This window comes from Lissotriton vulgaris, chromosome 4_1 (assembly GCF_964263255.1).
Source record: "Lissotriton vulgaris chromosome 4_1, aLisVul1.2, whole genome shotgun sequence".
In the NCBI taxonomy this organism is placed as follows: domain Eukaryota; kingdom Metazoa; phylum Chordata; class Amphibia; order Caudata; family Salamandridae; genus Lissotriton; species Lissotriton vulgaris.
In genome coordinates, this window is record NC_141691.1 from 2,134,629,596 (window position 1) to 2,134,651,836 (window position 22,241).

The 22,241-nt window shown below is 44.7% G+C and overlaps 1 protein-coding gene across 1 annotated transcript in view; it reads left to right on the forward strand.

Moving 5' to 3' along the window:
- The window catches only part of LOC147725225 (uncharacterized), a 161,298-nt gene that overhangs the window by 31,995 nt on the left and 107,062 nt on the right, over window positions 1–22,241 (forward strand). Inside the window, exon 2 of the mRNA XM_086918212.1 lies at window positions 8,958–9,249. Within this exon, the coding sequence (XP_086774338.1) occupies window positions 8,958–9,249 (292 nt within the window). The remainder of the gene's footprint in view (window positions 1–8,957; window positions 9,250–22,241) is intronic.

Below are 22,241 nucleotides of genomic sequence, written 5' to 3' on the forward strand. Positions count from 1 at the left end.
ATGAAGAAGGTAAACATAACCCGCCTGCAGAAGATAGGGCCTAGCCTTTCTGTCTCCATCCAAGTGATTTGCAGAACTCACATCCATAGAAGGCCCATGGCCCCACGCAATGCACGAAGAAATATATTCATACACTAACATTTAGTGATGAGCAGCCTTTGCTCGAGCGACCTTTAATTCAGATAATACATCCTCCAAACTCGAGATATCAGATAATACCAGAAGTGCAGGTCGTTCTGACACTCAAGGCTTCTCTACTAGCACGAAAGTCAGCTCCCCCCCAGCTTCCCCCAGTTACACGTCAATTCCACGTCATGACCAAGTTGCGCACACAAGTAGGGTAAAGGTTCCAGCTGACCACGCACACCCCCCCATGTATCCACCCACCTATGACACACCTATGACTCATCAAGGGAACACCCACGTGTACGCCTTCTTACACGCCCTTTTGCACGCCCATGTGCTCTTATCTCTCTTTCACTTGCTCCACCTGGAGCGCTTCGCCACCTCTATGCAAGTTAATGTATGTTTAAAGTATAAATAATGTACTCTGTGAATAAAGTTCAGATGACGATCCTTCCTGAACCTTAGTGGTGATGGAACCCGATTCTCCCTTAACTCGAGTTACTGAAATAAAGCCCTTTTGAATCGGACACCACAGACTCTGCCTCTCATTATATGCATGACCTTTTGTTTAAGTATAGAAATTCCGACAGGGTAATTATTTTATTTACTACAAAGGTTCCCTATTTGGACAGTGGTACCTACCTCTGCCAACTAGAGACACCCAGTTCTAACAGTGAGCATCTTTCAAAACACAATTTTGTGCTGCATCTTCACCATTCTATCTAACTTTATGTGGCATTATTCAACTATACCTTTCTACCGAATAAAAAAAGGAAGCCTAATTAATAACACCTTATGGGAGCATAAGGTGTTATCTTTGTTTGCTGCATCTTCACCATTCTACTAGTCATTACAGTCTTGACCTTAGCACAAAAAAGCAACAACAGCTCGTTGTTATACATAATGCACCTTCACATATATAAGACGTATGAAAATATATATACAAGTAGAAACATACTTGGGAAAGAAATCCATGCACACCTTAAAACTTGACAGACTACACCTCGGAATGTAAACCAAAAGCTAAAATGATATGGTATTCTACAAATGTACATATCCACACACTAAAACAAACTTCCATAATCACTAATCCATCTTCCAAAATACACATCTTACTATACAGAATCTTTAATAACATTTCAGTTATATATAAATTATAATTTCACATTTTAAGTCCACAGTAAAGCTTCAATTCAACCCCTTTCTGCTTAATTCCAGTTTCCATAGTAACAGTTCATGGAACATTCAATTTAACTGACAGCTCACAAGTTTACCATATTTTCAAGTTCACCACACAGGTGTGGTTGACTTTGCAAACTATGACTTTATCCTTTCCACTGTACCTTTCAAACATGTTTTACTAACCACTAAGAAACATGCTTTTTGAAGAGAATAACATGCACCCTGTTTTTGAATACACAGCCAATCAATTATCTACTTTTTTTAAAACAGCATCTTGTCCACTATTTTACATACCTCTCATGTTACCAAAATACTACCTCATCTACAGACATCTTTTCATTGCTTCCAGACATCCCTTAATGATGTTAACAATGTGTATTGTTGGGCACAGCTACATTTTCTGGTGCAAAATGTATGCATAATGCAGAGGTATTGACAAAGACTTAACTGTGCAAAATGTGGATATTAAATGGATTGCACAGAGAGTATTAAAGTGGCACCTCATGAATGTGCACTGTGGTGGCAATGAACTAGGCACATTGACTGGGGTGGGTCTGGAAATGCTAATGAAGGACACCTTTGCAGAGTTGATGTTGCTTTTCCCTAAAACTGTCTTTGTACACTCTAACATATGCCAAAGACAGAAATTGAACTGGTCCAATCAATTCTGTACACAGATTGAAAAAGCTACAATGAATGTCAATAAAGCTGTTTCTGCTTACCTCAAAGACCATAGGATGGGCTCCATATATAACAGCAATCTACGTTTTGATATGGATGGCATCTACAGGAGTGATGGAGTACACTTTACCGATCAGGGAAACAGAGTCTTTCTCAACAACCTAATGCTTTGCATCTGCACTTACATGTAGCTACAACAAACTCATAATGAAAGCAAGGGCTCTTTTTAGAGCCAACCTATAACTTAACACATTTTTTTTTATATACATGCAATTTTTTTTATTTTTGGGGGGATTTGCGCACCCAGCGCAAATTCACAAAACAAAAGCACAAACTCAATGCACTACAACGCAACACACTTTTCAAATGTAACTAATATTTTTTAATTTTATATATTTTTAACAACTGTAATCTTGTTATTAACTTCAATCACAGTATTTTTTTAAAGAACTTCAGAAATACTACCTTCTACATTATATACTACTTAATTATTTATTTAGGTGGATTCGCAAACCAATTGCGATTACACAGGGGGCTGCGCTGAGAGCTGTGTTTGAACCGTGACTCCAAACTCAAAACAAAAAAAAATTTAACCCCTTCAATTATTTCATATTTGCCCTGGGGACCCCATCCCCTGGGGCCTGCCCTTAACTTTGGGGACTGTGGGGGGAGCCTCAATGTCCCCACGGTCCCGCCAGCACCCTACCTCTTGCGGAAGCCGGAATTGCCTTTGAGCAAGGGAAGCTACTGACATGCAGCTCCCCTTGCTTAAAAGCAATCCTGCTTTGCTTCAATGACGCGAGAGCAGGTTTCCCTGTGTCAGTCAGTGGGTATTTAGTAAGTGCTATTGGTTTGTGTATGGTTTCAAAAATGGTAGTCTGTATTTTAGAGTGGGTGTTTCAGATCTTATATTAGGGAGTGAGGAGGTGCATACATTTATCACATGGATGATGCCATCAGTGATGTAATTTGAGATGTCATCAATGATGTCACCAGTGATGTCACTGACCATGTCATGAGTGATTTAATATGTGACGTCATCAGCAATGCATTGTGGGGGCGCAAGTTAAAGCTAGCACCACTAACTATATTGGCCACATTTCTCGGGTTTTGTAGTAGTGAAATGTCCAAATACCCATAACCTCTCTGATACCTATGTTTTTTTTCAATTAATTTCTAATGTTTTTTAAATGTTAATTTCTAAGAATAACGTCCTTGAAACCTATGTTTCTTTCTGTGAATATATATATAAATCGATTTTTTTGTACAACAATCGGGCATATTAGCAAGGGCCATATCGCCACTTTAGCAGCACTTTTTGCTGCTAAAGCGGCAATTTTTTTTTGCCCTATTAGCAAGCTGTCGCTAACAGCAGTTAGCGACAGATTTTAGGCGATAGCGACCGGTTTGGGGCCCACTTTGCATATCAGCGATATTTATCGCTAATGACATGCAAAGTGGGCGTACCCGAACTGTTAGCTATTGAAAACAGTCGCTAACACAGCTATAGGCTATTAGCAAGACAGGCGAAGCGATACAAAAAATCACGCTAAGCGCGATTATCGCTATAATCTAACGCTTGATAAAAACTTGACTTATCTGTATAGTCAATGGGGGGTGGATTATCAGATTAAGTCCCCTTAGCGTTAATGCAAGAATATTGCTGGATTTCCAGTGATATTCTCGCATTTCGCCGCTATCGCTGGATATTTTAGCACAATGGAGAAAAACGCTGCTAATAGCATGTTTTCTCCGCTAAAATATCCAGTGATAGGCAGCGATAAAAAAAAAACGCTAAGCACGTTTAGTCATAACTATCGCTATTTCTTGATATATTTTTTACATCAACATTTTTTCCCGATATTTTTGTACTTACCTGTTTAGGTATAGGGAGTCGATATTTTTTCCTTCTATATTTTTCATCGATATTTTTGCATTCTATATTTTTTCATCTTTTCTTTTTCATTCTATATTTTTACACCAATATTCTGTCAGTGAACCCTCCGTGAGGGGTGCCCAGTTTGTGACCAGATGGGGTCCTACACACTTACTCACCAGAAAACAGGGTTAGATCATCCACAAAGGGGTTTCCTCGCAGAACTTACATTTACACCTCAGATGCTTACGTTTATGTTTGCCCCGTAGAAGTACGCTAAATTTCTACATTTTTGTGTATAATATTGTGTATACCTGCGTATATGTGTTGTCTCAGCAAGATGATGAAAGTTTTTGTTTTATTCACCGTCTTGGCACTTATTATAATTTGTATCTGCTTCTGATAAACAGTCAACTAACAAGAATAGACAGTATGATGCTGGTGCAATGATAGTGAAATATACACAACCTTTCAGCTCACAATAGTAGACAGTACAATGCTAGTGCAATAATGGTGAAACACACAGAACCTTTCAGCCTTCCATCTAACAATAGTGGACAGTGCAATGCTGGTGCAATGATGGGGAGACACACACAGACTGTCAACTCACAATAGTAGACAGTACAATGCTGGTGCAATGATGCTGAAACATACACAACCTTTCATTTAACAATAGTAGACAGTACAATGCTGGTGCAATGATGGTGAAACATATACAACCTTTCAAATAACAATAGAAGACAGTACAATGCTGGTGCAATGATGGTGAAACACACACAACCTGTCCACTAACAATAGTAGACAGTACAATGCTGGTGCAATGATGGTGAAACATACACAACCTTTCAACTAACAATAGTAGACAGTACAATGCTGGTGCAATGATGGTGAAACACACACAGCCTTTCAACTAAACAATAGTAGACAGTACAATGCTGGTGCAATGATGGTGAAACATAAACAACCTTTCAACTAACAATAGAAGACAGTACAATGTTGGTGCAATGATGGTGAAACACACACAGCCTTTCAACTAAACAATAGCAGACAGTACAATGCTGGTGCAATGATGGTGAAACATACACAACTTTTCAGCCTTCCAGCTATCAAAAGTAGAATGGTCACTGCCAATATATATGTCTATATGTACAGTTCAGTGCTAGCACAGTGATGATGAAGCACACAGTCCAAAATCAATTGCAATGCAGTTAATTAAAGGCACACTTATAAGAAACTAACAAGTCTGGATAGAGCAATAGAGTCAGGCTTGTTACATCCTCCTGGAATGTAACTTTCCACACAGCTGAGAAGCCTGCTCCAACCTCTCTAACGCCCTCCGTATGAATGGACAACTGGGTGGAGCGGCAGGTTTTGGCAGATGGCCGCTCAGCACGACTCTGCACTTTCTATATCATACAATTCTGCTCACACCACATTCAGTTCCCTTCTCGCAGGATTTGTGCTGTTATCACTGTTTAAAACATGCTCTTACTGATATGATTAATCTTCCTTACTAGGCTACTCCCAGGCTCTTTCAAGTCACTACACATGCGTTTACCTGGTGCATTAACACATCACCTGGGCAGCACGTTTAATTTTGTCTTGTAGAAATAGCAAAACATGGGCACTCCTGGGCATTGAATATCAGGGAGACATTTGGAAAATACAAAAAATGATTTACTTCAGAAATGCAATTATAATATCAAATGTCAGACTCGCAGACATTCCGATACATACAACTGAAACATGCTCTAAAGACACACCTGAGCCCAGGAGAACAATTACCAGAAGAAGCCATGCTCAAAGATAGAATATTGGTAGACCCAATACCAGATAAGGCAACCTCCCTTATCTATAAAAAAATATGAATATCAACCCAGTCCCTTTACTAGTCCTCAGGGAGAAGTGGGAATCATGCGCGGGGATCCTTGAAGAGGATGACTGGTTGGAAGTTACCCAGAGCCCTAAGGGATCGCTTCAGACCCATTAAAATCAGAATTATACATAGATCCTATATGACCAGAGCAGGACTCGAAAAAGTAGGCAAATGCGTGAGGGGCTGTGAAGAGGAGGGCACCTTCTTCCATAAAATATGGGGCTGCACCGGGCTGCATAGATTCTGGAGCACAATTATAGCAGCAATATCAAAGGTGGTAGGACTGGCAGTTCCAATGGATGCATGATGGCACCTACTATGTGTTCTGGGAACAATATGCTGACCAAAACATGCTAAATGTGGCTGATGCTAGCAGATGTAGTTGCCAAACAAAATATTGTTAGAGCATGGGTAAAATCATGGCCACCAACAGTGAGGGAGTGGGAAAAAGACCTTGATTGGTGCTGTACAGCAGAGAAAATAGTCTACCACGACCAAGGCAGTCCACGAAAGTGGGGAAAATTGTGGGGAGCATGGGTAAAACACTAAGGTCTGTAACTATAGGACTATATCAAGCTGCAGAATGAGCAGGGGTTGAGAATATCGGGGTGAATGCAATAAAAGATGGGCTGTCAGCAGATCCAGAATTGGGGTGCACAAATGCAGAAGGGATGAGAAATCCTCCTCCACTGAAAATATCACATGGAAGAATAAATTGATCGGTGTTTGTGTTATTGTTCTACTGATAAATGTAAAATTAAAACAAACAAGCGTCACAAGATGCTCTGCACACCATACCCTGTATACTACAGTGACCCATGCTCACCAGACCGCTTTTGCCAACATTCTGTTTGTGGCACACTATGCGCCATTGGCATAGATGAGTTTTGAGAAATGGGGATTGAACCAGGACCACCAGAATGAAACCACAATACCACTCGACCTTCATAGTTGGACCATGTCTGTGCCTAACCATAGAGGGCAACATAGAGACAGGTAACAGAGGTTTTCCATGGCTTGACACCCAAACATCGCTGGCAGTTAGGTTGCGCTGCTCACAGAGACTTTAAGCACTTAGGGCCAGATGTAGGAGGCCATTTACCGACCGGTAACGGCCGATTTCGGCCGTTACCAACCGGTAAATGGGCATTTGTGATGTAGGGGGCCAATTTTACCGAGTCGGTAAATTTACCAAATCAGTAAAATACAGAATCAGTATTTTTACCGATTCGGTAACTGCCAGATGTAGGTGGGACTCTTCTGAGTCTCAAAGGCCTTACAGATTCTGTATTTTACCACCCGATCCAATTGGGTGGTAAAATACCGAATCCAGGTGTGCATGCACATATGTGCATGCACACCTATGCCATGTGTCAGACAGACAAGCCCTTAGGGCATGTCTGTGTGCCACATGGCACACATGCCTGTATTTGGGGTGCTAGAGGTTGTCAAAGTGACACCCCCTGCACCCTTGCAGGATTCGGTATTTACCGAACCGGTAAATACCGATTCGGTAATGCCCATTGATTCCTACGGGCTTCAAGGCCCATAGGAATCAATGGGCATTACCGAATCGTTATTTACTGATTCGGTAAATAACGATTTTTACAGATTCGGTAAATCAATTACCGAATTTACCTAAATCTCCCTCCTTCAATTTTACCGATTCATAAATACTGAATCGGTAAAATTTGTTATTTATGAGTCGGTAAAATATACTTACCTACATCTGGCCCCTAGAGTTTTTCCTGCAGTCTAAAGTCAGCACAAACAGCACTCTGCTTCACACTGGAGGTCGCTGCTTCTTTCAGCCGCTCGAGTAGACATTCCACCTGAGAGGCAGATTCCTCGATGTGAGCAGCATATTAATCAACACGAGAATTCGCAACCTGCCTCAACTGCCCACATTGAGAAATCTCACTGAGAGGAGGTCCAGTGAAAAAACACAGAGTGCAAAGTGGATAAAACTCTGCAAACTCTGCCGGCGGGGCGGAGTTCTTCACCCACCCCTTGTTTTCCATCGCATTTGGTAAGTTTCCTTGTTCCCCTTCCCTTCTGTCAAACCGCATTCCATAGTGTCCTACTTGGAGTACCTGTGACAGTTGAGCCGACTCTGCTTGAGATTTTAATGTGGCTTCAAATTGTGCACATTCGTTCCAATTCACGTATCTTGAAGCTGCACCAGTTTCATACTTATATCAATGCACACAGCGACACAGGTCTAATGTCTAATTTTATTCCCTCATTCTCCATATACTTATTTTATGCATCTGAAATTCTGAATTGCAAATGAAAACCTTAGCTTTAGCATTCCAAGCTGGTGAATCACTTACAATACGTTGAGCATGTACTGTTAGGGCCTCAGAATCTTCCCTTCATCACATTATGTGTTTCTGTAATTCCTTCTCCATGGACCTCACAGTGGTAGGCGTCCTACTTCAGAGCCATTAAGCACTACATACATGCTACATAGGGTGCAGCAACGTACTCCCCAAACCCATAAAGCGCCTTAGGAACCTCAAGCTTCTTAAACTGAGCGTATAAATGCAAGTACTATTCAATGGATTACACAATGCTTTATATTTCTTCTTACGGTGCTCATTACGCCACAGTGTTAAAACATTCTGCTGTGGCACGTGTCTGTATGTCCTGAAGTCTCTGTAGGATGTGAAAGTGGTGCAGTCGCCTGGTGATGAGGGCCTGTATCATGGTGCATCTCGTGTTTAGGGGTAGCCACTTAAAGATATTGCGTAGCAAGTGCAGAGTAAGGAAGCAGGCGGAGGAGACGGAGCTCATCTGTGATTTGATGTTGAGCGTGGTGTCAATGATGATTCCGAGGTGTCTAGCAGGGTCCGAGGGAATGGGTGCAGGTCCTAGGTCCGACGCCACCAGGATTTGCTCCATGTGTTGCTGGTGTTGCCAAAGATCAGTACTTCCTTCTTGTCATTGTTCAGCTGCAGGCAGTTGTTCTTCATCCAGTCGGCAACGTTTGTCATGCATCTGTGGAAGTTGGTTCTGATGGTGGTGGGTCTGCTGTGGTGTTATTCAGTCTGTTGCAGCATGGTTCAGGGTGCTGTGGTTTGGTTGAAATGATATTCTTTGTCACTATCTTATCCACAAACATTAAAGAAGTTCATGAAATAAAAGAGAGATGAATGTGTTTGCCATACTAGTCCATTCACCTTGTGAAACTAAGTTTCTGACTGTCACTTTCAGACCTGCATTCCGCTTTCTTCGACACGCCATGGCTCTTATCTTTGCCGTAGAAGAGATCAATAGAAACCCAGAACTCTTACCAAACCTCACACTGGGCTACCAGATTCATGACTCTTGCACCAGTGAGATGAAAGCACTTCACAGCACTATGAATATATTATCAGCTAAAACAGAAGCAGTTCCAAACTTTGGCTGTCGGAAGAAGGACATACTGTGTGGGTTTATCGGAGACTTCTCTTCAGCAACATCCTTACCAATAGCTGAACTTTTGGGGATCTACAAGTATACACAGGTAGGAGGTGCTGATGACGTTGTATGTTTAGTATTAACAGGAGTTTTCTACTAAAGTGAAATGGAATCTTCCAGCATCATAAGAGATGAAGTGACAGACTACATATGAATGAATGAATGAATGAATGAAGGCAGTCTTATATGGCACATACTTAGCCCGTGGGCATCAAGGCGCCTAACAGAAATGAAAACATGATATGGGAGCCAAGAGCCAGCTTTCGGATACGCCTCTGCAAAAAGCCAAGTTTTTTAATGCATCTATAGGGTTGTGCTTTTAATTCCGGGGGGGTGGGTGCACCACAACTTAGGGGCCAGAACAGAGAAGGCCCTTCCTCCTCACCTGACCCTATGAACCCGAGGAACAGTCAGGAGATTCTTGCTGGGGGAGCATAGGTTTCTGCTGGGAGTGTATGGGACCAGCAGAGATCGGATACCTTCAGAGCTTTCTCCAAATAGTGCCCCGTCGACAAGGCACAGGATCTTAAAAGAGATCCTGGCCTGAATCAGGAGCCAGTGCAAACTCTTCCTAGATATAGTGCAGGAAGAGCGACTGGGTACATCAAGGATAAACCTAGCTGCTGCATTTTGAACAGTCTGCAGGCATTGTACCAGGCCTATGTTGATGCCCGAGTAGAGCGCATTGCAGTAGTCTAACCGGGATCTAACTAAGGCCACCACGATCTGTTTACGGGCTTTCAAGGAAAATAGTGTGTAATTTTCCTCAACGTCCTAATAACGCCCCAGCAGGTGGAGATCGTTCTGTTTACCTGCTGAGCCATAGCAAGCGAGGTGTCAATCATCACACCCAAATTTCTAGCAGATTTCGTGGGCCGTGGACACACTCCAAGCGATGGGGGCCACCAGTCGCTTGACCAGACATCCTGGTTTCCACCCAAGATCAAGACTTCATTTTTCTCCCCGTTCAGCTTCAGTGAAATCAGAATCATCCACTGTGAAACTGCCTCCATGCAGTTCCTGAAGCTGAGAGTGGAGGTACTCACCGGGTGGGAGAGCGAAACCATAAATTGGGTGTCATCGGCGTATGACACCACCTCCATCCCAAAAGATCTTACTAACCTGGCAAGTGGGGCCACATATATGTTAAAATGAGTGGGACTTAACGCTGACCCCTTGGTACCCGACACTGCACAGGTTTAGCGGGGTACAAGAACTCTCCCAACTTGACCCTCTGCTCCTCTGATTGAGAAAGGAGGTCAGCAGGCTCAGCGCTGGGCCCTCCACCCCTATCTCGCTAAGACAAGCTGTTAAAATGGGGGGAGACAGGGTATCAAAAGCTGCTGTCAAGTCTAGCAGGACCAGTAAAGTAGTCTGGCCCCGATCGACCTTTGAGTGTATGTTATTAACGACCACAATGAGAGCCGACTCAGTGCTATGGTGCTTCCGGAAACCATGTTGCGACAGATCCAGGAGGCCAGAGGAATCAAGAAAGGCAGTTAGATGTTGGTTAAGATGTGTCTCAAGCATCTTTGCTGGGGCAGGCAACAGTGATATTGGGCGAAAGTTCTTTAATATCTCTGGATCTAGTGTTGGCTTATTCAGCAGAGGCTCGACCACAGCCTTTTTCCAAGAAGTCGAAAAAATGCCTTCAGTTATAGCATGGTTCATCACTTCAAGGTAGTAGGGCAGCAAAACTTCCCTACAGTCCTTTAGGATCCTAAGGGGGCAAGGGTCCAAAGGAGATCCAGATTTAATTCTGTTCAGAAGCTGGTCTAGCTGCTGGGAAGAAAGAAGAGGGAAATTGGACAAACTATTATGTGAGTCCTTTGGCCGACAGTCAGTGGCAGATGGGGTCAGGAGAAGGGGGGAGCCCAATATGTCCCTTTGTGATTTCAGAGAGGTATAAATATCAGCTATTTTTGAGTGAAAGAACAGCAAGATCTTATCACACAATTCTTGGGACCCTATTACAGGGTCGGGTGTTTGCAAGGTACAGAGGGAATGAACAATCTTGAACAATTCCCTTGGGGAAGTAAGGGAGGCCGTTAAGTTGGAAAAATGGGCCTGCTTTTCCTCAATTATCTTCGTTTTGTACTCTCTGAGCAAGATCTTGTGCTTTTTCCTTTTTCTGGGATCCCAGCTCGTTCGCCAGAGACTCTCCTGTTTCCTGCAATCCTGCCTTAAAAGCATAAATGTCTCTGAGAACCAGGGGGCCGAGGGTCTCTTTCTGGCAGAGTAGCTGTAAGAGGCAGCGGCCAGAAGATCCACCGCTCTTGCAATGGCGTTATAGAGATCCAACGCAGCGTCATTGACCTCCTCCAAGGGGGCAATCCTGGTGTTGGCCATAAGAGGGGCCAGGGTACCATTGGAAATTCTCCTATAGTTCCGCTTAGGTTCCCTTCTCCTAGGGTAACACGGCAGCGTGGAAGAAGAGGGGATTTTAATTCCAAGGGGACAGCCAGGTGCTCTGACCACACAAGAGGAATGGGGGGGACCCGTTGTTAGTCTGGGATCGTTGGAAAAAACCCCATCCAGTGTGTGACCGGCTTTATGGGTAGGGCTATCCACCAGTTGCAGGAAACCACATGCGGCTAAGGAGTCCGCCAGGGAACAGGTATCACTGGAGCCTGCATCTTCCAAATGGAAGTTCAAATCACCCATGACCGTCAAATTAGACCTACCAAAATAGGGCTCTAAGATATTAAGTAGGTTGTGACTAAAACGAGATCTGGGGCCCGGGGGCCTGTAGATCAGGAGACCAGAAAAGGAAACCGAGGGGGGGGAGATTAAAGAAAAGAAAATGGCCTGAAATAATTCTAAGGGGGAGGAAAGGGTTTTAATGCGGCAGGTGGCAGAGATCTTGTAGAGGATACCCAGTCCTCCTCCCCAGCGACCAACTCTATCCATTCTGGCCAGCGCATAGCCCTCTGGGATAGCGTTAACCAGTTCGGGACCAGAAGAGACAGAGGTCCATGTTTCTGTGATTAAGACCCATGTGGGCTTCCTGGCAGCAACAAAGTCATTAAATGTCATATGCATAGTTTTAAGAAGATAATTTGACAATATATATATTTTTTTATTAAGAGGCTTTTTAAAAAATATGGTAATATGTTTGTGTTTCTCAATAGATTAATTACAAAATGTATTGGTTTAATTTTTTTTAAGAATTTGGATATTAATTGATGGCTAGAAGGTTCGGCACTCAACATCCTGTGACTCTGGGCAAATCACTTAGGGATCAATTACGATTACGGGTTGATCTAGTCCGCTCACCATCGTAGTGGTGCCTGGGCTCGCCTGTTTGTATGGCGCTGGTCCCACATGTAGCATTGCAATGTGATTGCCACCGTGGCAGTTGCCTCTTGCATCTTTACAATTGCGGCAGGAGCTGCTGGCTGCAGCACCAACCTCAATGTAAAAAATGTATGTAGTGCTTTCTCTGTACTACATGCTAGACACCACGCGGTGCCTGCCATTTTGGGCAGGGAAATACGATGGGGTACCATGGGTACCACCCCAGCGCTCAAGGAATTGTTTCCCGCCTGCATGCCTACTGGTAAATTGTATGTACCAATTTGTTATGAAATGTATTTGTTTATTAAAACAGTGCGTTCAGCTGTGAGCTTATGAGCTTGCCTAAATGCCCTGTGATCAAATGTGCAAGAGGGGAAGCAGAAACCTCTGTTCCTAACTCACTCACAGCGCACTGCGTTGGTCCCTAAGGTTTCTGTAGGAGAGTAAGTCACTTTTGGTTAATATATAATACCATTTCAAAACACTTTCAAAACATAAGAAATTTGCTCAACAAATTTAAATCAGTACCTAATGTTTTATAACCACATTGATGAAAACTTTGAATGTCACAATTGTACTTTACAAAGTCTAATGTCAACATGTTCAGTACAAACAGAAAACAGAGCTACTTGTTTGACAATTCTTGAAATCAGACCCAATGCATTTCGGGTTTCTAAGAACCCTTCTTCAGGGGTAAACTTTCACAATAACATGATATGAAGGAAACCAGCTGCCAGAACAGTCAAAAGAAATAGACAAGGAAAAATAATTATTTCTTATGTTTTGAAAGTGTTTTGAAACGGTATTATATATTATAATTTTATATATCAACTATAAGTGACTTACTCTCTATCAGAATCCTTAGGGACCATCGCAGTGCACTGTGAGTTAGGAACGGAGGTTTCCACTTCCCCTCTCTTACCACCCCAGCGTACCACCACCTCCCCCAACACAAAGGGGGCCCATAACGGGCCCCCGAAACCAATCGCCACCAGCCTTTCCATGGAGGTTCCACCGTCATGGAAAGGCTGGCTGATGCCAGCGTCGTAATTTGGCGGACGGTGCCTGCTAGGCACCGCCACCATTTTACAGATGCTGAGTGCCCTGCCAGGCAATCAGACCGATTGCCCGTGGTGGATCCTTGGTGGGCGGTCTTTGCTCCCGCCACTGTTGTGGTTCGATTCCCGCCGCCATCCTAATTTGGCAGACTGGGAATCGTTGTCTGATGGTGGAGGGCCAGCCACCGCACAGCTGGTGGTGGCGAGCCGTCCGTCATTGTAATCGGACCCTTAATATTCCTGTACCTAAAAAAATTAATGTGTCCATCTGTAGTAAGCATGAGCGGAAAATCCGTTCCGCTCGTGGATTTCATGGATTTTTGGTAAATTCGCAATCCGCGAGATTTGCAAATTTCCCGCAAAATCCGCGAACGGAAATCCGCGAACAGAAGGGATTGGGTTAAAAGTTCAAGCTGACTTTTGTAACTCTTTTAGAATGGCGACGGCAAGCTACCAGAGCCATTCTAAAATAGTTACAAAAGTCAGCTTCAACAGGAAGCTCTAATAGATAAAGTAAAGCAGGTGCTGCTCAAATTCAGTTACACAATCATTAATCACCCCAAACTTGGGGTGATTAATGATTGTGTAACTTAATTTGACCTTCAACTGAAGCACCTGCTTTATTTTATCTATTAGTGCTTTCTGTTGAAGCTATTTCTAGCTATTTTAGAATGGTGCTGGCAGCTTGCCAGCGCCATTCTAAGTGGGGCTGAGGGCAGAAGGGCACAAAAGTGGGACAGAGGGCAGAAGGAGACAAAAAATGAGTGGGGCAGAGGGCAGAAGGGCACAGAAACAAGTGGTACAGAGGGCAGAAGGGCATAAAAAACGAGAGGGTGGCAGTGATTAAGCAGGCAAAAAAAAAACCACGAAACTGCAAAGCGCCTCGCGAACACCCGCGAACACACAAAGCGCCTCGCGAACACCCGCGAACCCGCAAAAATAAAAAAATCCGCAAATTTGCGCGAATTCATGAATTTTGCGGATTGCCAATTCATAAAGCCGCTAATTCGCGAATTGCCAATTTGCAAAATTCGCCCATGCTTAATCTGTAGCTCAACTGGTGCTCATGTAAAGGCCTATGATAACTTCAGGTCAAGTTTGCACAAAATAACACTCAAAAATAATTTATTTATATCTTATCAATTTAATTGTGTTCTTTTTTTTAAACAATGTGTTTTGCTATTTTGTGTTTTTATTTGATTATATTTTTGAAGTTGTTGGAATTTTATGGTAATATGGTGGGAAAAGTTTGAAAACTATATTTTAGTTTATTTTATGTATAATTTTAAATGTCAATTGCCTGTTTTTACTTTTTCATAATTTTCTACAGACACATATTTAATGGCTAATTATTCTATATAAATGTATTGACTTTGTATTAATTTAGGCTATGGAAATTATACTCTGAGAGTTCTAAAGTTTAACAGGGTTGAGAATGGTAAATCAGACCCACTCTAAAGTCCAAAACTTTCCTTACTGTTGTTCAAGTTGTGTGCTAATTGTAAATTCAATGCTTCCAATACTTACCCTAATATTGGTTTGGTTGTTTTGAAACTAGTAAATTGGATTCTGCCATGTAATGTATTTATCTGTCTCTTTAAACATGTTTCAATAGATAAGAGCCTCTTGACTTGATTGATGAGCTATCAAGGGTATCAAACAGAAGCGGAATCGATGATAATGGGGAAGTGAAGGCAAATGTTGTTGTGTCACTGTCAGATATGCAAAAAGTGAATAAATCTTCTCATTGCATCGGGGCTTCAGCCCTAATAGCACCATGGCCTCCTTTTTTAAATTGCTGATAGATCACTCTATGATGCATACTTTGCAAAAGATATTATCCCAGAGACCTGAAGCGGCTCATTCCTTGTCAGGGTCAAGTAGATCAACTCAGCACTTTTGTCTCATTGCATTATTGGATTTTGAAATCAAAATATAGCAAAGTTACTTTTAAAGGAGTCAAACAAGTGGGCTACTAATCAAAAACAAGTTCCTTTTTCTCAAATAGGATTTGTTAAATGATGCAGTACTGAGTAACCCTGGGCGCAGTTCGCAAATTAGAACTAAGCTTAGCTACGCAAAGTGCATTTCACACTACGCGAGCTACGCATAGCACTTCGCGAACTGCGGAGAACGCTGTTCGCACTGTGCAAGATGCCGTTTTCAATGATTGCACAGTGCGGACAAGCATCCGACACTGCAATCATTGAAAACGGCATCTTGCACAGTGCGAGCTGTAGTTTTCTGCCGCTCAAGTAGGTTTTTACTCAAGAGGCAGCTTTCTCAACGCGGACTGGTAGTTTCTCATCGCGAGCGGTTGCAAGCATACGCGACCACTCGCAATGAGAAACCTGACCTCCCCACGTTGAGAATCTCACAAGGAGGTTTATTTTCCACGCTCGCGATTGGCAACTTGATGTTGCTGATTGCGAACATCTCGCCGGGATGTCATTTTGCTTGTTCGCGGTCGCCAACTTGACGTTGAGGACCGCGAGCAAGCAAAAAAAGACCACTGCCCTGTGCTACGTGCAGTTCGCGTAGTGCGAAGTAGCGCAAACTTCGTAAACTACGTGAGCGTAGTGTAGTGCTTTGTCCAAGGTTAGTACTGTGGACAATCTCCATGGGTTGAGAACTCTAGTAGAGAACAACTTGGCAATTAAAGAGTGCATGCAGTAATTTATGTAGCCTTTATTGATTATTACAATGTCAATAGGGGTATGCTCTGGGTAAATTGCAATGAATTGGGCATTCGGCAACCCATATTCAGGGAAATCATTGATCTCTATTCAAGCACCTGGGTAAAGATAAGACTATCATCCAAATGGGTCACCTCTGAGAGCACGTTTATGAACAAGTGTTTTGTTTGAAAAGGGGGTTTATAGTTGTCAGAGGTAGGTACCTTTGTCCAAATAGTGACCCTCGCTTCTAGTCAAGGTAAGGAGGATACACTTCTAAAATAACCCCGTGCTCACCTCCTTGGTAGCTTGGCATGCACAGTCAGGCTTATCTTATAGACAGTGTTGAAAGCATTTGCACATAACCAAGAGTACACTACAAAAGGACCCCACACCAGTTTAGAAAAATATCCAATATTTTTATATTGTTAAGACAAGACCAAAACGATAAAAGTCCATAAATACAGTACCTAAAAATCTTCAGTTATCGAAATAACCTTGAAAAACAGTTCCTTGAAGTTGATAGCTCCCTCTGGGGCTATCACAGCATTGTGAACAAACAAACCCAAACAAAACAGTACCTTTCTAAATGCAGGGTGTCAGTGACTTCTTGTTGAGCTTCCAAAAGAACAGCATCCCAGGCGTTGATTTTAGAGTTCGGTGCAGGAGTCTTAGGGCCCTTGAGGTCACACGTGTTGCAGATCGATCTCCTCGCGGTAGAAGTCAGGAGTGCTGCATCGGGTGCTGTTGTGCGAAGTGTAGCCGTGCGGCACCCAAAGGTCATGGTGCGAGCAGCAGCAGCTCAGAGGCAGCGTTAGATGGCATCTTCGGTGAGACCAGGGTCATGGTGGGAAGTGGTGCAGTGCTTGTTGCGGTGCTGGCAGGTCACGGTGCAAGCAGCGGCATTGCTGAAGCACTGTTGTTGGCTGACAAACTGGAATCGATGGTGTCGGCATCGGCAGTCCAAGGCTGCGGTGTGGGATGAGGGCAGTGCGTCCTGTAACCATACAAGCTATGCCCTCAAACCAAGGTGCAAGCAGCGGCGTCGATTTAGGCAAGGAGCATCTTCATTGTAAAGCAAGGTGATGTGGGGTGCGGTGCCCACAGGTCGCAGTGCAAGCAGCGGCTCTGACGCAGCATCAGCAGGCATCTTTGGTGATACCAGGGTCTTGGATTTGTGGCGGTGCCTTCAGTTCCCAGTGCTGAGGGCAGAAGAACTTGATGTCTTTGCTGTTCCTGTAACTTCTTGAACAGGGGGGTAAGACCTTGGAGAAACTCACAGAATATATTGCAGGAAGTCCAGTCAAGTCCTTTCACTGCCCAAGACAGAAGCAGCCACTGCAGGCAAACACAACAAAGCACTCAGAAAAGTGGTAGTTCCTCCTCTCAGCTTCTTCAGCTCTTCTTCTTGGCAGTCTTCTTGGTCCAAAAAAGTTCTAAAGTCCTGTGGTCTGGGCCCCAATGTCTATACCACCCAATCCTTTGTTCTCTGAATGCAGAGAGTGTCTGTACCCAGCCAAAACCAGTTCTGTCCTCACTAGTGCAGCTTCCTGGCCGGGGATGGAGATGGTAATGTGCAAGGCAGACCAGGCCCATTCAGTTGAGAGTAAATCTCACCCCATTAATCTAAATGCAACCCAGGTCTATTCAGCCCAGCCCTGACCCATCCGTCTTCTGGAGCCACCGCCCATTTCCAGCCCCTGTCAGCCAAAAGCCTGACATGCAATACACAAACCTAGCTGAGGCACGCTGTATGGTTGGACAAGAAAACACCTTCTTTCTAAAAGTGATATTTTCAAACACAGAATGTAAAAGTTACCCTCACTAAAAGATGCCTTTTAACATTCTGAGTTCAGGCACACTAACTTTTTTCCTACCTTGTTCCCAGGGCCAGTTATGTTTATAAGATGTTATAAACAAACTCCCCATTCATCCTATGAGAACAGGCAGCCTTGCAAAGGTAAAAAACAAAATGCAATGTTATTCACCACCAGGACATGTCCCACACAGCAGTACATGTCCTACCTCTAGCATACACAGCATCCTGCCCACAGGGGTACCTTGGGCCTACTTTAGGGCTGACTGACATTAGAAAAAGGGAAGGTTGGGGCCTGGCAAGTGGGTGCTCTTGGCAGGTCGACATTGCAGTCACAACCTGCATGCAGACACTGCAGTGGCAGGTCTGAGATACCTTTTCAGGGGTACTCATGTGGGTGGTACAATCAGTGCTGCAGGCTCGCCAGTAGCATTTGATTTACCAGTCCTGGCACTCTCAGTGCACTTTACTAGGGCCTCACCAGTAAATCAAGTATTCCAATCATGGAAACACCAATCCATATTATAATTTACAACAGGAGCAATTGTACTTTAACAGTGAACAGCAGTGAAAAATGTGCAGAGACTCTAAACCAGGAGGTAAGAAAGCAAAAAGACAGGAGAAATACACCAAAAGATGCCAGGTCTCACACACGTCCCCTCCAGCTGAAAGTAGGGAGAACTACCCAACCCCCTGGGAGTTCTCTTCACTAAGGCGGAAGAACCTGGACTAACCATCTGTGTTGGTGTGTTTTGTGCCAGGACGGTGTTCCACCATAAAGTCTATTCCTAACAGTTTTGGATTCTCACCCCTCATATGCATAAACCATCTGAGGGGCCTGTGGTCTATATGAATCCAGAAGTGAGTCTCAAACAGGTAGGGCCTCGGTTTCTTCAGTACCTCTGTTCCCTGGGGAGTAGTCTCCTGCTAAGGAAGACTACAGGCTGGTCTAGGCACTCTTCCGCCAGTTATGATAGAACTGCTCCCACACTATGCTCTGAAGCATCAGTCTGCACAATGAATTCCTTGAAGAAGTTGTGTGCCTTGAGGGCATCAATAGCCTTCTGGCAGGACTCAGTCCAGATCACCTTCTTGGGCTGCATCCTGGAAGTCAGCTCTGTTAAAGGGGCAACACTGGTGCCGTAGCCCTTAACAAGCCTCCTGTAGTAACCGGTGAGACCTAAAAAGGCCATCACCCTTGTCTGGGTCTTGGGGGGCTCCCAAGCCAGAATGGTGTCAATCTTGGGCTGTAGAGCGCCACCTGGCCGCCTCCTACCTGCTGTCCCAAGTACACCACAGAACCCTGCCTGATCTTGCACTTACCAGCCTTGATCGTGAGGCCAACCCTCTGCAAAGCCAACACACTTCCCCGAGGTACAGCAAGTGTTCTTCCCAGCTGGAACCGAACATTGCAATGTCATCCAGGTAGGCGGCACTGAAATCCTCTAGTCCAGGCAACACCTGGTTGACCAACCTCTGAATGGTGGCATGGGCATTTTTCAACCCAAAGGGCATCACCCGGAACTGGTAATGTCCTTCTGGGGTTGAGAATCCTAAAAATCTCCTTAGGCCCGTCAGTTAAGGTAATCTGCCAGTACCTAGACGGTAAATCAAACATGCAGAGGAACTTGGCAGCTCCCAACTGATCAATGAGCTCATCAGCTCTGGGAATTGGGCTCACGTCATTCCTGGCGACGGTATTGAGCCCATGGTACTCCACAAAAAACGTAATTCTAGAGTAGCATCAGACGCACCAGCCTTTGGGACCAAGACTACTGACTGGCCCAAGGACTGTTGGAGGGCTTGATCACCCTTAACGCCAACATCTTAGAGACCTCCTCTTTAATGCTCGCTCTGACCCGGTCAGTCAACCTGCAAATCTTGGGGCAGATTTATAATAACTGGTTCATACCTGCATATTAGCAGGGATGCCCCAGTTATTGTGCGTGACTCAAAAAAACCCTTGCGCCACCATGGGTGCGCCGTATTTACAATGCGGCGCACCATGGCGCAAGGATAGTCAGGTGCGTGACGTATCTGTCGGCGTAAGGGTGACACAGTGCTAGAGTTGTGTCGCAAACATAGTGTAGGGGAGAGAACCACACCATCGCACTCCTTGGTAGACAGGAGGCCAGGGAGAGGTTCACTCTCCTCTTCCACCCCATCATCTGTCGCTAAGAGCATGCTCACTTCAGACCTCTGGAAGTGGGGCTTGAGCGGTTCATGTGGAGGATCCTCAAAGAGTTCCTTGGAGTCTGCAAATACACCAGGTAGGTAACATCACTTTTGTGTGCTCTACCGCCTCAAAGGGCCCAGTCCAACTGTACTGCTAGGTACAAGGTTCCATTGGGGCCATGACCCACACTTTTTGCCCAGGTTGAAATTTGGCCGGAGTGGCATTCTGGTCATAACATTTCTTCATTTCATCGTGGCTTGCTTCTAGGTTCATCTGAGCGAGTTTCCTGAAACAGGCAGTTTTGTTCTGTAGGCGGGCATGTAACTAAACATATCCCGGGGAATTTTCCTGGGAGCTGCCTCCCAGCCTTCCTGCACCAAACTCAGAGGTCCTCTCACAGGGTGACCATACAGAAGCTCAAAGGGACTGAACCCAAGAGACCTCTGTAGCACCCCCTGTGCCCAAAGAGAAGGCATGGTAAGAGGATGTCCCGCTTATGCCTTATGAGTTCTGTTAGTCCCTTAATCATGCCCTTCAAAGTCTGGTTGAATGTCTCCACCAGACCATTACCTTTTTGGTGGTAAGGAGTGGTGAACTTGTAGGTTACACCACATTTCTTCCACAGGGAAGTTATATACTTGGATATGAAATTGGTCCCCCTGTCATAAACCACCTCTGGGGAACCCCCTGAGGGAAAAGTTCCCCATTAACTCCCGGTCCACCACTGGTGCTGTTGTTGTCCAGAGAGGGATTCCCTCCAGGTATCGGGTGGCATGGTCCACACAGACCAGAATATACCTGTTGCCCATGGCTGTTTTGGGATCAAGAGGCCCCACATTGTCCATCCCTACCCTTTCAAAGGGTTTTCCAACAACGGGAAAAGGTTGGAGAGGAGCTTTAACCTTCCTCCCACTCTTACCACTTGCCTGGCAAGTTTGGCAAGACCTACAAAGTCCATCCAACTGCCTTCGTATTTGGGGCCTGAAAAAGTGGGTGACAAGACTCTTGAAGGTCTTGTCCCGCCCCAAAGGTCCAGACAAAGGCATGTCATGAGCCAGTAGGAAGGTCCTGAAGCGCTGGGATACCACCAGCACACAGGCTGACTCAGGCTCACCAAAATCCCTATACAGGAGACCATTCTCCCAGTAGATCTAATATTTTCCAGACTAATCACCAGCTGCCTGATCTGCAGCCTGCCACTGCAGACACTCCGGAGAAAGGCAGTCTTTCTGCTCCCTGTAGATTTCTTCCCTGGTAGGACCCCCTTCTTGCTGCCAATGTGTCAGGATAATGCCCTTGGGCATTCGAGCGCTTTATATATTTCACACTCAAATCAAATCAAATCAAGCTCAGAGATGTTTGCCAATTAAGCTACCTGTTCCCTTGTAGGCACTGGGGCCTACCCCTCAAGGTCAGTATCCTCCCTGTCCATGGGAACTTTTGGGGCGGCTTTCCCACACCCCCTGCCCTTCTGATCACCCTTTCTGGTCGCCATTGACCGAGTGGACATGCATGCCCAATCTAGCGACCAAAGCATCTCCAAGCAAGACCGGAGCTCAACATACTTCCATAAGGACTGCTCAAGGTCGTTACTGAGCAGACAGTCTATAGGCATGGCAGGGCTCACAACCACCCTCAGGGGACTTGAGACCCCCCCGTTCAAAGGGAACCTGTGTCACCATATACTGGAGCTCTAAGTTGTCCACAGCAACTACTTGGGGGAATGCCCATGGGACTACCTGCTCTTCAGAGACCAGGTGACACCAGACTGAGGTCACACTGGCTCCAGTATCTCAGAGAGCATGTACCCGTTTCCCATTGATGGTCACCCAGGTGCTGTATTTCTTTGTGCTACGGGGCACCTGTTTCCTGGGACCATCTCACTGTCCCCTAGTGAGACAAGGGTAATTTCTGCACGATCCCCACCCTCCTGTGGGCACACCCCCTCCCAAAGCGTTATACTCACCAACACCTTGGTATGCCCTCCAATGGGAAGCTGTGCCTTTTTGGGACACT